The sequence below is a fragment of the Ostrinia nubilalis genome, chromosome 13 (assembly GCF_963855985.1).
Source record: "Ostrinia nubilalis chromosome 13, ilOstNubi1.1, whole genome shotgun sequence".
NCBI lineage: Eukaryota > Metazoa > Arthropoda > Insecta > Lepidoptera > Crambidae > Ostrinia > Ostrinia nubilalis.
The window spans coordinates 8,698,944-8,713,581 of NC_087100.1; the positions used below are offsets into that span (position 1 = coordinate 8,698,944).

Consider the following 14,638-nt stretch of genomic DNA (forward strand, 5'->3'; position numbering starts at 1 on the left):
CTAGGTGGAATAGGTATTTGGATCGAGTATTAATAAATACTAGGAATAGGTGCACCTAGTATCAAATTTACCTAGTATAACCCATCTCTAGTAGCCGGTAGCCTGTGCAATGCAGGCGTCCCCCCGCGTTTCTAACCTGCTGGCCACCACCAAGGGAAGGAACCACAGGAAATCCGTGACTGGAGAACGGTTTTTAATAAAAAAAAAATCCGATTATTTTACGTAGTTCAATCGAGGAGGCATCTGTAAACAATTGAAAGGTAATTAAACAAAAAATGCTATATTATTTGCAATATGGTTTTTAATCATCATCAGAGTCTAATAAATCGGTTTTATTTATTCCTATACTTGAAAGCAAGTTACTAGAAGGTCCAGAAACTCCTTCCTCTTTAATACTTTGAGTTAAATTAAACATGACTTTATTTCCGTCACTTCTATTTACGTCGTAGGATTTAAGTTTATTAGCAAGTTCTTCATCAAGCTCAGCATCTGTTAGATTGTCTTCAAAATCGGAATCGGTTTCAGAAGAAGAGTGCATATCAACCGAAACTAAATCCATCATCTTTTCTAAACAATTGATAAATTCATTAGCATCGAAGTTAATATTTTTGCTTTCTAAATCATTCTTTTCTTTAGTGTCAACGCCTTCAAAATCTGAAGATTGTTTTAAAAAATCTGTCAATTTTGTTGTTATAGTTTCAGGTGTTACAATATCATCATTATTGAATTTCACACTGTTACCATAACGATTATTTAGCATATTATTTAACTGACTAGGTTCAATACTTAACCAATCATCATTATCTTCATTGAGACTACTGTCAGTTTTATTGTGCTCTTTCAAAGATTCCTTGCATTTTAAAAACTCTCCTGTCGCCATTATGCTTGACACATTGTTGGACACATAAGTGCTAACAGGGCACTCCATCTCAAAGAAATAGTTCTTTGCTTTTTCTAGTAAATAATTATATTCCTTTGAATGTTCAATATTGTTTCTGAAATATCCATTCTCTTTTAAATTGTTTTTATACTTAATAAACTCTTTAGAACAAAATATATCTTTGGCTGCTGTTTTCATTAACATTTGAAACCCAAAGGTAATTTTGAATCCTAGTTCATCTCTTTTAGCTTCAGCTGATATTTTATGTTTCACACTTCGTATAAGTTTAGAATGCATGAGCATTGCATAAAGACATTTAGTGAAATTTACTTCAACATAGACATAATCACTCAAATCTATGTTTCCAACTGATTTCACATCAATAATGTCATGATTACAATATGTAGTAACAATTGGTGCAATGAGAGCTGGTTTTAACTTAAGTACTGCAGCAATTTCTAATGGCAAACGGACTATCACTCTTTGAATATTTTCTTTAATTTTTTCTGGATATGAACCAATTCTGGTTATTATAGTATTTTTGATTTCAGGTAATGCTCTTGTTTTTTCCGGAAATTTCACAAGTAATTCTATTGCATCATTGACACTTAGTTTATTTTTAAAACTTGCCAGATCAGGAGAAATTAAATTTATTTCATTTTTAAATATGAAAACCTGAAACAAGAAATGATTATTAATATTTGGAAAGAAAATTTGAAGATCTAAATAGTTATACACAAAAAATATGATAATGTAAAGCTGTGATCAAACCAAGGCCTTTGCCTTGCTCTAAAAAGCAAACTTGCCTAGATGATGGCAATTCACTCATGATACAATATAATTAAGTATAATAGCTGGATAAGAATTTTCAATAGTATTTATTTATTCATGGTGCATATGATAGTTTTGACATCAAACTAAAGTAACATAGTTTTGACAAAATTAGAATCTTTAAAGAACACTCTTCCAATAACACTTTTCATACAAAGGTGCATAAAATTTAACTGTGCTCACTCAAATGTCTAAACTTACGCGATTTTCAGTGGTTTCTGGATTAGCCCATTTTGGTAAATAGTCAGCTGCCTCTATAAGCATAAAGTCTCCATCATTATCTATTATTTGGATAATCAATTCTGAGTATTTTTTGCTTAATTCCATAATAAGGTAAACAATGAACCATTCATCTTCAATGTTGTCTCCGAAGCAAGTAGAAGCAATAAGATGCATTGGCAGAGCTGAAATTAAAAGTGTACAAAATGAACAAAGTATTATACATAGTTAGCCCAACTTTGTGTGCATGCTAAATTGGAGACTTATTTGGTTCATTTAAATAAATAAATGATTACATTAAAAAAGGAAGAAACGGCTCCTTGTCACGACACAACAGAAAAGTTCTGGAGGAATTATTGAAAACCTATTTTGCAAGTACTTAAACCTCTCTACTGTAGAAAGTAAACAAAATGTTCCTGGTCTAGGGGCACTTAAATTCCATTTCTCACCAGAAAAAAGCATAGCCATGATGTTCGTCAAGTTAACTGACGAGATCATAATTTCTCCCAAGTAGGATAAAAGATGTTTACATTTTGTATGTGACATCCTGTAATACCCATGTTTATGAATGAATAAATGATTATGATTATGATTAGATCTACACTCAACATCAAATAAACCGCACCTTCCGCGACGCGAACTTTAAAGATTTTCTTCTGACACAATCATGGTACCTCAACAATATTGGTGTTATTTGAAAGCCCAATAAATATCCTTAAAGAAAAATACATTTCATTTCTAAATAAATTATTAACTTATACCATAAATGTGACTTGAAAATAGACCTCACTTTGGGCTCACCTCTGGGATCAATTAGACCGATTTTTATTTATTTATTTATTTATTTATTTATTTTTGGGAAACATACAGTTACAATATAATTTAACTTAGGTGCAGTAAGAAAACACATAAACCAATTAAGTTTCCACAGTTAAATATACACATAAAGTTGGGCAAACCATTATGAATAAAATTTTGTTGTGAAAAATATAAACTTATATAAAAAAAAGTAAACAAAGTGACAAAAGAAAAATTATCAACTACCTAATTAATAAAGGAGCGAACTGCAAACATCACCTGACGCTCGCAATTTAGTTGCCACAAGACAAATCCCGGATTTGTTTTTTAAACTTACTTAAATTAGACCCAAGTATGTCTAATTCTTGGAATTGTTTGTTGTAGCAACGGCAAGCGCGAGGCAGAAAGGTGCTGAAAGCATAATTAGTCCTACAAAGGGGCACATCAAAAAGACACCTATTACGGGCACTAAGCCGGGGGCAACGGAGATATATTTCACTTAAAAGATAAGGAGAGTCAATTAAATTGTGCAGCAATTTGAATAGAAATATCTGGTCTCTTTCAATGCGACGGTCAGTGAGTGAGGGTACAGATTCCATGTGAGAACAAGTACCTCTGTTAGAACATCTAAAATGAAGGTGTTTCATAAATTTATTTCGGATACGATCCAACATATTGATATATTTCTGATAGTGAGGATTCCAAACTGCAGATCCATATTCCAAAATAGAACGCACATAAGAATTAAACAGCAGAACAAGCGTAGAACAATTCTTAAATTCCTTTCCAGTTCTCAAAACAAATCCCAGCATACGATAAGCCTTGGCCGATATAGCATCCAAATGGCAACGAAAGGACATCTTAGCATCGAGGTAAACACCCAAATCCCTCACTTCATTCACGCGATTGATTATATTGTCGTTCACTGAGTATTCAAAAACGATGGGACTTTTCTTCCGCGTGAAAGTAATCACATTGCATTTCTTAATATTCAGGTTAAGACAATTGCTTAACCTCCTGGGGCCCGGGAATTATTTTTGTCGTGAATTCATATGAAAACTATCCAAATAGTATTAATAATTGATATAATTATCATAAAAAATAAAATATTTTTTTTATCTGGAAAACGGCAATTTTCTCAATGTCATAAATTTACGACATCGGTTCCCAATGTCAACGACTTTTTTATTTCATGTACAGGATGTCCCGTAATAAATTGCACAAAAGTAATTCCTAGTTAAGTTTCTTGACTATCTACAACGAATTTGAATCGATTTTTGAAATACAGGGTGTCCCGTAATGTAACGTCAAGCCGGAACTGGGTGTTGAGGCAAGTTGTGCTGGTTATCAGAAAAATATAAAAAAAAATCTATGTGGCATATTTTAAAAATAATAGGCATTTAAAAAAAATCAAAAAATTCTACTCCAGGTGACGGTCCTTTTACTCGTGTTGCCACAAATCTTCACTTTTTCCAAATTTTTTTTTTGTTATGTAACCCTGAATAATGCTTCTCTAAATTGTTATCAAAATTACAAAACCAGCTGCTCCAACTTGGATGAAAAAAATACATTATTCCCAAAAAAAAAATCAAAATAAAAATTTTGCCTAGTTTAAACTGACTGTACTGAAAAAAAAATGTACTACGCGAGTGTGGCAAGTGACGTCATAATTTGGCGCATTTAGTAAGGATTCCAAAATGGTATAACACTTGGTAAATTTTTGCTGTAATTGTCGACAATTTTTGGTTTTTTGGAAATAGTCCCGTTTTTAACTTTATTTACCTTGGTTAAAAATTATTATTCTAATGTGCCCAAAATTCAAGTTTCTGTGACTGACTACCGTACAGTCAGTCACAGAAACTTTTGTCACCATGACAGTAATTAGTAGTTGACATACTGTGACAAAAGTCACCCGTGCGCGCGCGCCTTTACTACCTGCTCTGCCTGCACTTGTACTTGGTAACAGGGATAATAAGGATATGAAGTTTCGGTTATGGATACGGTTACGGATATTAGAATAATATTATACCGGTTTCGGTTACGGTCACGGATATGAAATCATTTCAGATTATCCGAAAGTCTCGGATAATTTCGGTTACGGAATTATTAGAATTTCAAAAATGGAGGTATAATACAAATAGCAAGATGCTGCGTGAGCGTGACCCACATAGCTACTTTATGTACCAACTAAGACGACACCTATGTATGATAAAGGTAAAACAGGCTGGCATATTAGATGGTGCCAGCGAATGCCAGACAAGTTGGTAACAAATATTAAGATTTAAGGTACAATTCCAAGACGGGCCGCAGACCGCAAACTGCAAAACTATGAAATCGGCAGCGCGGCATTGCAGCTGCGGCGTGTATACTGCAAATTTCATAGAGTTTTGCAGTTTGGCCTTTATCCGAAACTATCCGTAACTTTTGAATCAGTTTCGGTTACGGTTATGGTCATTTTTTTATTTCGGATATCCGATAGTTTCGGTTACGGTTACGGATATCCATAACATCCCTGCTTGGTAAGATGGCCCTCTCCGTCCCGCTCATACCTTTTAAAATGGCTTCTCCACCTCACTTAAGCCAGAAACTTAAATTTTGGGCACATTAGAATAATATTTTTAACCAAGGTAGATAAAGTTAAAAACGGGATTATTTCCAATAAACAAAAATTGTCGACAATTACAGCAAGATTTTACAAAGTGTTATACCATTTTGGAATCCTTACTAAATGCGCCAAATTATGACGTCACTTGCCACAGTCGCGTAGTACAATTTTTTTTCAGTACAGTCAGTTTAAACTAGGCAAAATTTTTATTTTGATTTTTTTTTTGGGAATAATGTATTTTTTTCATCCAAGTTGGAGCAGCTGGTTTTGTAATTTTGATAACAATTTAGAGAAGCATTATTCAGGGTTACATAACAAAAAAAAAATTTGGAAAAAGTGAAGATTTGTGGCAACACGAGTAAAAGGACCGTCACCTGGAGTAGAATTTTTTGATTTTTTTTAAATGCCTTTTATTTTTAAAATATGCCACATAGATTTTTTTTTATATTTTTCTGATAACCAGCACAACTTGCCTCAACACCCAGTTCCGGCTTGACGTTACATTACGGGACACCCTGTATATTGAGATACCAAAAATTTTTTTGTTATATTTTTAATTTTTTTTCTGCCTGTACTTACTTTTTTCTATGCAGTGGATGCAACTATTGATATTTTTTAAGTACCTTTTCGTTAAAATGTAGCTAGATAGATTCTTTATCAAGTTTTATGTCATGTTTGGGCAATAACATTGCATCTCTATTTTTTTTTTTAATAGTATTTCAAAATTTTATTGCATTTCATTTGGATGACTCAAACTAAAAAATCCTCGTGATAAAAAATGCATCACACCAATGTGTAATTAACATTAAATGATGTAGATAAGGTCAATAGCAATAAAAAAAATAAAAAACAATTTGATTAAGTGGCTTATGAAATTATTTTAATTTCATAAAAAAAAATCAAAGTGACTTGAGGTGTTGATAATACTTCTGGGCCGACTTTACCAGTAAAATCGATTTTTGAGTGTTCTAATATGTTATATTCGCATATATCTACCTAAACAAATAAGAAAATTATATCAGATTGTATGCTATTTAATAGAAAATGTATAATGTCATACAGGTATTACACTGGGCTCTGTCAGTTTACACTAGTAATTGGGACCTCATGTAATACCTGTATGAAATTCAGATTTCACCATGGTTTTCGTAGTTTTCATACGTTTTTCCACAATCAGTGATACTCAGATAATAAAACAGTTCAAATCCCAAAACGAATAATAACAAAGGCTTATAGAAATCGTTTATATTTTAGTAAAAATTTCATTATTACTAACCACTTGTTCCCGGTCGCGGCGCCGTCGCTAGTTCAATTAAAGATAAAAAAAATTAAATGTCACTTCACTAGCCAATCACAGCTAAGAATGATGGACAGATGCACCATCTAACTAACTAACGTAAAAGTTCTCGTAAATTTCAACAGATAGCGTTGATTTATATTTTTTTGTTTTATGTAATAAATATATGACGCCAGGCCCCAGGAGGTTAAACAATACCGAGACAAAGCTTCAAGATCATTTTGTAAAAGCAAGCAATCAGTTATAGATTTAACTCTCCTAAAGATTTTCATATCATCAGCATATATTAATACGTTACTATTGCTAAAAATATGAACGATGTCATTTATAAATACGTTGAACAGTAATGGACCGAGATGAGAACCCTGTGGCACTCCCGAGGAGACCGGCACAAATGATGACACATGACCCTTGACAGTAACAGCCTGAGATCGATCACGTAAATATGAGGTGATCCAACGAAGAAGGTCACCGTGTATACCGACTAAACCAAGCTTACGGATTAATATCGTCACCGTCGTGGCAGAATTAAATAACTGACACTTTTGGCAAAAACCACTTTTTCCACTTTTTGTATAGTAGAAAGTGTTACCTATATTTTGGTCTTACTCTCGTGGCAATATCTATGATATTTCCAAAGATATCTTCAGTTTAGTGAAACTATTGACCATAAATTACAACTCTGTTTGTTGTAGAATTTACGTGGCAAAACTAAATAAGTGACTTTATTTAATTCTGCCACAACTCACTGCGAAACATTGCTTCAAAATACTTGTACTAAGAAAGTCAATAAGTGACTTTATTTAATTCTGCCACAACTCGATCCGAAACATTGCTTCAAAATAGTCGTACAATTGTGTTTTTGATTTATTTCATTTTTGTAACATTACTTTAAATGTTACTTTTAATTTCAATGTTCATTACTCAGATGTTGAATCTGGATAGTTACCTTCATCATCATCATCATTTCAGCCATATAGGACGTCCACTGTCGAACATAGGTCTCCCCCAATGATTTCCAATATGACCGGCTGGTAGCGGTCTGCATCCAGTGCTTTCTTGCTACCTTTATGAAGTCCACGTTGTGCTTTCCGGTACGTGCCCTCCACTCCAGAACCTTGCTGCCCCATCGTCTGTCAGTTCTGCGTACTATGTGCCTTGTCTCTTGTACAGAAAAACCGAGCATAGCCCTCTTCAAAGCGCACGCTGTGCAACTTTGAGCTTATTTATAAGGCCTATAGTAAGAGGCCGCGTTCCCGAGCCGTATATCATCAGTGGTAACACATACAGATTGTAGATTTTCGTCTTTAGGCACTGAGATATTTTGGATGAAAGGATGTTGTGTAGTTTCCCGAACGGTGCCCAGCCGAGTTGGATTCGACCTCTTTCTCTACCTAGCTGAAACGTTTGTCCGAGGTAGACATACTTGTCAACAATCTCGAGATTCGAGCTCCTAACCGAAACTGGGTAGGACGCAACATAGACATTCGACAAAAGCTTCGTTTTTCCATGTTGTTCACCAGAAGGCCTACCTTTTGGGAGATTAAGGTCTTCGAGCATTATGCCGAGGTCTTCCAATGACTTTGCCATGACCACACAATATCGTCGGCAAACCGAAGGTGAGTGATGTACTCGTCGTTGATGTTTATGCTGAATCCTTTCTATTCAAGGAGTTTGAAAGCGTCTTCCAATGCAGCGGTGAATAGTTTCGGAGATCCGGAGATATAACATCTCCCTCATGCCTCGCTGCAGAGGAATCGCCCTCGTACTCCACTCCTGTACTCGGACCAACATGGTGGCGTGTACAAGCACTTCAGCACCTCGATATGTACCGATACTTTTCAGAAACCGGCTTGTTCGGGAGGCTGGAAGTCATCAATCCTACGCGCGAGATCATTCGTGATAACTTTCGAAAACAGCTTGTAGACATGACTCAGAAGCGAGATTGGTCAGTAATTCTTCAGCAAGGTTTTATCCCCTTTCTTGAAAAAGAGTAGGTACCACCACGCTTCTGTTCCATGCCTCTGGCGTTGTTCCCTGGAGTAAGACGAAGTTAAATAGTCTCTGAAGGACTTGACTTTAATATCGATGTTCCACCCGAGTTCAGAAGCTCCGAGGTTATTCCGTCATCCCCCGTTGCCTTGTTGTTCTTTAGGTGTTTGAGAGCCATCCTAATCTCGTATAGGCTAATAATGCTGATATCCACAATATCTTCGTCGAGGTATATAGCTGTCCATAAAACTTTTCAATCTCACCCAGAACCTCGGCTTTTGTTGACGTTACACTACCTTCCGCAGTCTTCAGCTTTGTCAGCTAGCTTCGCCCAATAGAGTAGTCTCTTGCGAACACTTTGGAGCCTTGGTTCCGCTCTATCGTTTCTTTAATACTATTTGTATTAAAGTTGCGAACATCATGTCGGAAGGACTTCCATATCTGTCTATTAAGCTGCCGATGTACCTTAGCGTCAACGGAGATCTGCAGAGACATTGAACGTCGTTCTGCCATGACGTTGAGGGTAAGGGATCCCTATGGATCCCTAGGGAGAGATCCCTATTACAGTTTTATTGTTTTTGGATTATTTTAATTTTGATATTCATTTCGATGTTGGTTCTTTCAATTTAATTTCAATGTTATAGGAATCTGATGTTGATAGTTACCATACCAATTTGTTAAACATTTATAAGTATCGAATAAGTAGGTATATTTTAGTATTATTTAACAATTTTACAGATTTTGACTAAAATCGCATCAACAAAACAAGTAAAATAAAATAAATAAATCAACATTTAGGTCAATAAAAGTGTGGCAAAATTAAACAAGTGTACTTATTCAATGGAAATATTCGTTTTTGTAATACCTTGGTTGTGGTAAAACTAAATAAGTGACATACAAAAACTAAATAACTGCAACTTTTTTGTAAAATACGGTTGTGGCAAAACTAAATAATTACATTTTTATTTTTTTATTTAAAATAATACAAAGTAACATCATCGAAGAATATTGAATTAATTAAGGTAAATTTGCTGTATAAAATATCAAAAGACCGACAGTAAAATATTTTTACCCTTAAAAGTTATCGCCATTTTTAACGAAAAAAAATACAAAAACGTGAATATCTCGCAACTTTGGTTTTGTCAGTTATTTAATTCTGCCACGACGGTGACGATATAGGGTGTGAGATTTTATCAAATGCCTTAGAATAGTCGGTATACACGACATCCACCTGAAATCCCTGATCCATTGACTTTGCAACGAAATGAACCAACTCGCAAAGGTTCGACTCAGTAGACCTCTTGTTAATAAACCCATGCTGCTGGTCGGCGAGGATGGGCCTCAGACTCGGAAATATGGCGTCATAAATAATTTTCTCAAACAATTTGGCAATTGTACATAATTTTGAGATTGGCCTATAATCCTGAATATTATGTTTATTGCCGGATTTAAAGACAGGAACGACAAAGGACTGCTTCCATCCACTAGGCATTTCACCCGTTTTTAACGATAAGTCAAAAAGTAAATAAATCGGAAGAGCAAGGTAGCGATGACACATTCTAAGGAAGAAAGGAGGCAAATTATCCGGGCCACTACCCTTATTTATATCTAGTCCCTTCAAGTACTTCTCGACAAGCTCGGGAGAGAGCTCAATGGAGCCAACGGATACTGCACCCTGACTCTCCAAAAGAGTGGATGAAGTCAAGCCACATGTTCTGGGTTCAAATGCCGATTGAAAGTAGTCATTAAACATGGCGCAAATGGTTTCACCATTAGAAGATGATACGCCACCAGAGAACATTGTATCAGGAACATCATTTGACGATTTCTTGGATTTCACAAAACTCCAAAAGAATTTACTGTTGAGTCTTATCCTACCTTCACAGTAGCGAATGTATGCATTGTAACATTCAAGTTGTACACGCTTTTGCCTCTCACGTAATAAACCAAAGGTGTGATAATCGCTTAACCTGCCATACTTCTTCCATTTTTTATGATATTTCGACTTTTCAGAGATAATTTTCACCAACGATTTAGAAAACCAAGAAGGATAACGAGAATTATTATTAACTGTCTTATGGGGAACATGACTAGAAACAATTCCATTTATAGTATCATAAAAAATATCAACGGCTTCTTGGATACTTCTATCGGCCAGCAGTTCATGCCAATTGACCAACCTAATTTCGCCATTAATAATATCATAATTAGCTGCACGAAAATTCGGAACAACTCGCAGCGCTGGTCGAAGAATTCGCGGTTTAATATGAGACGTGCGAATCGACAGAGCAGGGTGGTGCCGGTCCTCCGCAACAAGAGGTGTCGCACAACGATTGACAAGACATTCAAAATTGCACATGACAAGGTCCAAATATCTCCCATTAAAGTTAGGAATAGCGTTAAATTGTAAGAGGTCATTAAAACACATAAAGGAATATAACGAGTCCACGAGGTCATCACCATTACTCAAACCAATCAAATCCATACCGAGATCTGTCGCAGTCCAATTACCATTGGACACATTAAAGTCACCCAAAATCATAAACTTGTCGTCAGGACTAGAACAAATGTCGTTTGATATACTTTCGAAAATATCACAGAGAACTTCATAGTGTAGTGGGCAATGCGGGAAGTAACAACAGTAAACATGCAGTAAGTGAGCGGCGTTCAAATGCACAGAGACCCTGACAACTTCAGCTGCAGCTGCTTTAACGGGCAACAGCGACGAAGAGCTAACTGAATATCTGCGATTCACAGCTATCAAGACTCCGCCACCAAGTTTGTTTCCACGCAACTTGTAGTCACGATCGCATCTGTAAACACCATACCTACTATCAAAAAATTCAGCATCGTGTATACCTTCCAAAAGCCACGTCTCACTCAAACATACAAAATCATAATCCGATTGAATCAGGTTACGGTAGAAGATATCTGTCTTAGTTCGTAATCCTCTTACATTTTGGTAATAAACCATCAGTGTACTATCCATCTAATTAATTAGGCAAACAAATAATATGGAGATTAAATAGCGCTTAACAACCGACCAAATATTCCAGATAACAAATAATTTATAATACATTATTACAAAATTAAAGCATAAAAAGCACTCTGACTCCCTTGTAACAATATTTTTAATAAATAAATTAATTGCACCCCAAAAAACTTTACAAAATAATGAAAACACACAGTAAACCAGTAGTAAAAAGTTAGTTAATTCAACACATAAATAAATAAAAATTTTGTTAAAATTAAAGCGTACATAACACGCTGATTCCCCTGTAATAATTATTGTAACAGTAATAAAATAATATGCACCATCAAGGACCGCCCCAAAAAGGATAAAATAGACATAATAATAAAATTGTAAAAATGACAGTTCATTACAAATAAAATTAAATAAAACGCTTACGAGTAAGCTGATGAGAAAAGGACATTGACCACGGCATTAACACTTACAAGATCTTTTTTAAATCGCTAGAGTTAGTTATATGAATAACAGGACTAGTGTCTGAGCGACGAGCCATAATGGCACAATTTTTAACCCAGACATATTGATAATTTTTATCTTTTGCTATTTTTTTCACTGATTGCAAAAGAGACTTATTCGAGCTAGTCAAATGGTCATTAAAATATATAAAATTATTGTTCGACTGAAAACCGATGTCACTACACTTAAGTTTACGTTTTCTAACCTGGGACAAGAAATCGTCCTTTTTCCATCTAGCCAAAAAACGTACAACAATAGGCCTGGGCTTGGAACTGCTACTCATTGTCTTTTTGGGAGCCACACGTGTCACAAAATCAATGTCCCTGGCACAATTCAGGTCGAAGCCAGAAGCTACTGAGATACTATCCAAAAGTTCAACTAGGTTTTCAGTTTTCCGTTCCGGAATCCCATAAATCTCGACATTAGATCTTCTAGCCCACTGTTCCCTACTGTTCATTTCATTTTCCATAACAGATAACGATGACTTCAACTGGCCCACATCAGAGCCGGCTGACTTCAATGACTTGATATCACTTTCAACGCTATCAACCCTTGAACTTAACTCTTCGAATTTGCTATTGATGAAGTTCATTGAGTCCTTAATACTGGAAATATCATCCTTAATTGTCCGTAGTTCACTTGCTATAGTTGCACGAAGCTCAGCTGCCAATTTGCCCATTTCAGTAGCTATTATTGATCTGATCTCATCTGGACTTATGACGCAATCGCGCGCTACGAGACCCGATTCGGGCATGTCCTGCTTCACAGGCGAGCACGAAGTGGATGTGGATCCTCCTCTACGAAACGTAATGTTGTCATTATAGCTGGCTTTGTTGACATTACTGCTATTGGAGCTGCTCCTTATCGGGGTCGTATCTTTGTTAAGTTGTCGAGGCCGAGCCATAACACATTCAGGACAAGTCCAGTTCTTTCTGTAAGCCAAGTCGGGCCTCTTTTCCGTGGGGAACAAACATTTTAAGTGATAACTTAATTTACAATTAGAACAGTCGATGACATCGGTGGCGCCACCTGTGGTCGACTTGCAACATGCGAACTTCATTGTAGCGGATGACTAAAATTGTCTAAATAAAAATCCAAATAAATTTCCTGTGCCGAGGTTTGAACTTGGAACCTCTCGAAAACGCCGGTGTAAAAATCCAGTTCTAGCGCAACCGCGCTAACGTTGTGCTTAAGCGGTGTGACGAAATAAGTAGTTGGGTGATGCCGATGATTGACACAACCGAAAGTCACTGTTGAGTTTTATTTTAGTTATACCCGCCGTAACAAAAACACTGAATGTAAACACCGTATGAACAAATAGTCTTTTTCAATAAAAACATCACTTTTACACCTTTAATTTCAGTACCTTCATTATATATCACTTAGACACTTTAGTTGAACGAAATAATGTAAAATGTTTGTTGTTCTGACGATTATGATCCGAGAAATAAACATTTAAATGCGGAACCAACTAACATAGGTTTGCTCTCAACAACTACCGCCGCCGATTTGATTTATGGTTATAAAACCAAATAAAGATCTCACGTGTCCTCTTTAACAGATGGATAGCGATTAATCCCAACTTAACAGTTTAATAGTAATAAAAAATGGCTATAGCGTAACTACCTATTTTTTGAAGAAGTGACTGGATCCTTGTAAAGACACATTTTTGGGGTAAAAACCTTTCCTTTAATGAAATGAAGTTTAGAACTAGGCTTTCAAATGGTACCAATGTTGGTGGGAAGTGGGGATGCATACGTTTGATAAGTGCTTGTTGCGGGAGGTGCGATTTATTTGATGCCGAGTGTAGTTGAAACCGGCAGTGCAGATTATGGCGAGACATTTTATAATTAAACCAATTTAAACACTTACCGCAATTTTCGTCATTGAGAATAGGCAAACACACTTTGAACTCATCTCTATGCCATATGTATCCAGTTGCAAGAGTTTTGAGAGTTAAATTTATTTCTTTACACATGGTTTCCCAGTAAACACTATCAGAATTTGATAATGAAGAGAAAAATAAAGCATGCACCGTATCTTCATTTGTTACAGTTTGAAGTTCTGTCATCGTATTTTACTAGAATTTTTACCACACGCGAGTCTATCACAATTTTTCACAAATAAAACTCAGAAGTAAAATGCAAAACAACAAGACTCACTCACGGTTTTTAACAAGAGGTGAGGTCAGGGTGTGGAAACTTCCATACAACGGTCATCGAAGTGAAACTTGCTTCCAAACAGCGACATCGGTGAATAAATTCAAATACTTTTTAACTACCCTAAAACGCTCTAGATGTCGCTGCTCCTGTTTCCTTCATATTTTCATTTTTTTCTTAATTAAAATATATTTGAGAATATTGTTAATTACAATGTGAAAACTTTTTTTAAATGAAATTAATTTGTTTTAATTTAAAACTGAACATTGACATTTTTGTTATAATTTACATAATAGAGTAGTAGAAATTACTATTTAACATATGGCAACTTTGTTTTTCCTCCAAACTCCAAAATGGCCGGTGTTGTTTT

The 14,638-nt window shown here is 35.5% G+C and overlaps 1 protein-coding gene across 1 annotated transcript; it reads right to left on the bottom strand.

Moving 5' to 3' along the window:
- Positions 1-283: 283 nt before the first annotated feature.
- LOC135077570 (protein ecdysoneless homolog) lies at positions 284-14,287 on the bottom strand. Its single transcript, XM_063972121.1, has 3 exons — positions 13,982-14,287; positions 1,913-2,115; positions 284-1,555 (listed from the first exon to the last, which is right to left on the bottom strand). Exons 1-3 carry the CDS (start codon positions 14,178-14,180, stop codon positions 302-304), a joined length of 1,656 nt encoding a protein of 551 aa, XP_063828191.1. The 5' UTR covers positions 14,181-14,287; the 3' UTR covers positions 284-301.
- Positions 14,288-14,638: the final 351 nt, after the last annotated feature.

Bases quoted from the DNA above. Each gene is read 5' to 3' on its own strand.
- LOC135077570 (XM_063972121.1), bottom strand. From the start codon at position 14,180: ATGACAGAACTTCAAACTGTAACAAATGAAGATACGGTGCATGCTTTA. The intron at 2,116-13,981 runs GTAAGTGTTTAA...TTTTAATTTCAG, and splicing joins TCTCAATGACGAAAATTGCG to CTCTGCCAATGCATCTTATT. The intron at 1,556-1,912 runs GTAAGTTTAGAC...TTCTTGTTTCAG, and splicing joins CAGAAACCACTGAAAATCGC to GTTTTCATATTTAAAAATGA.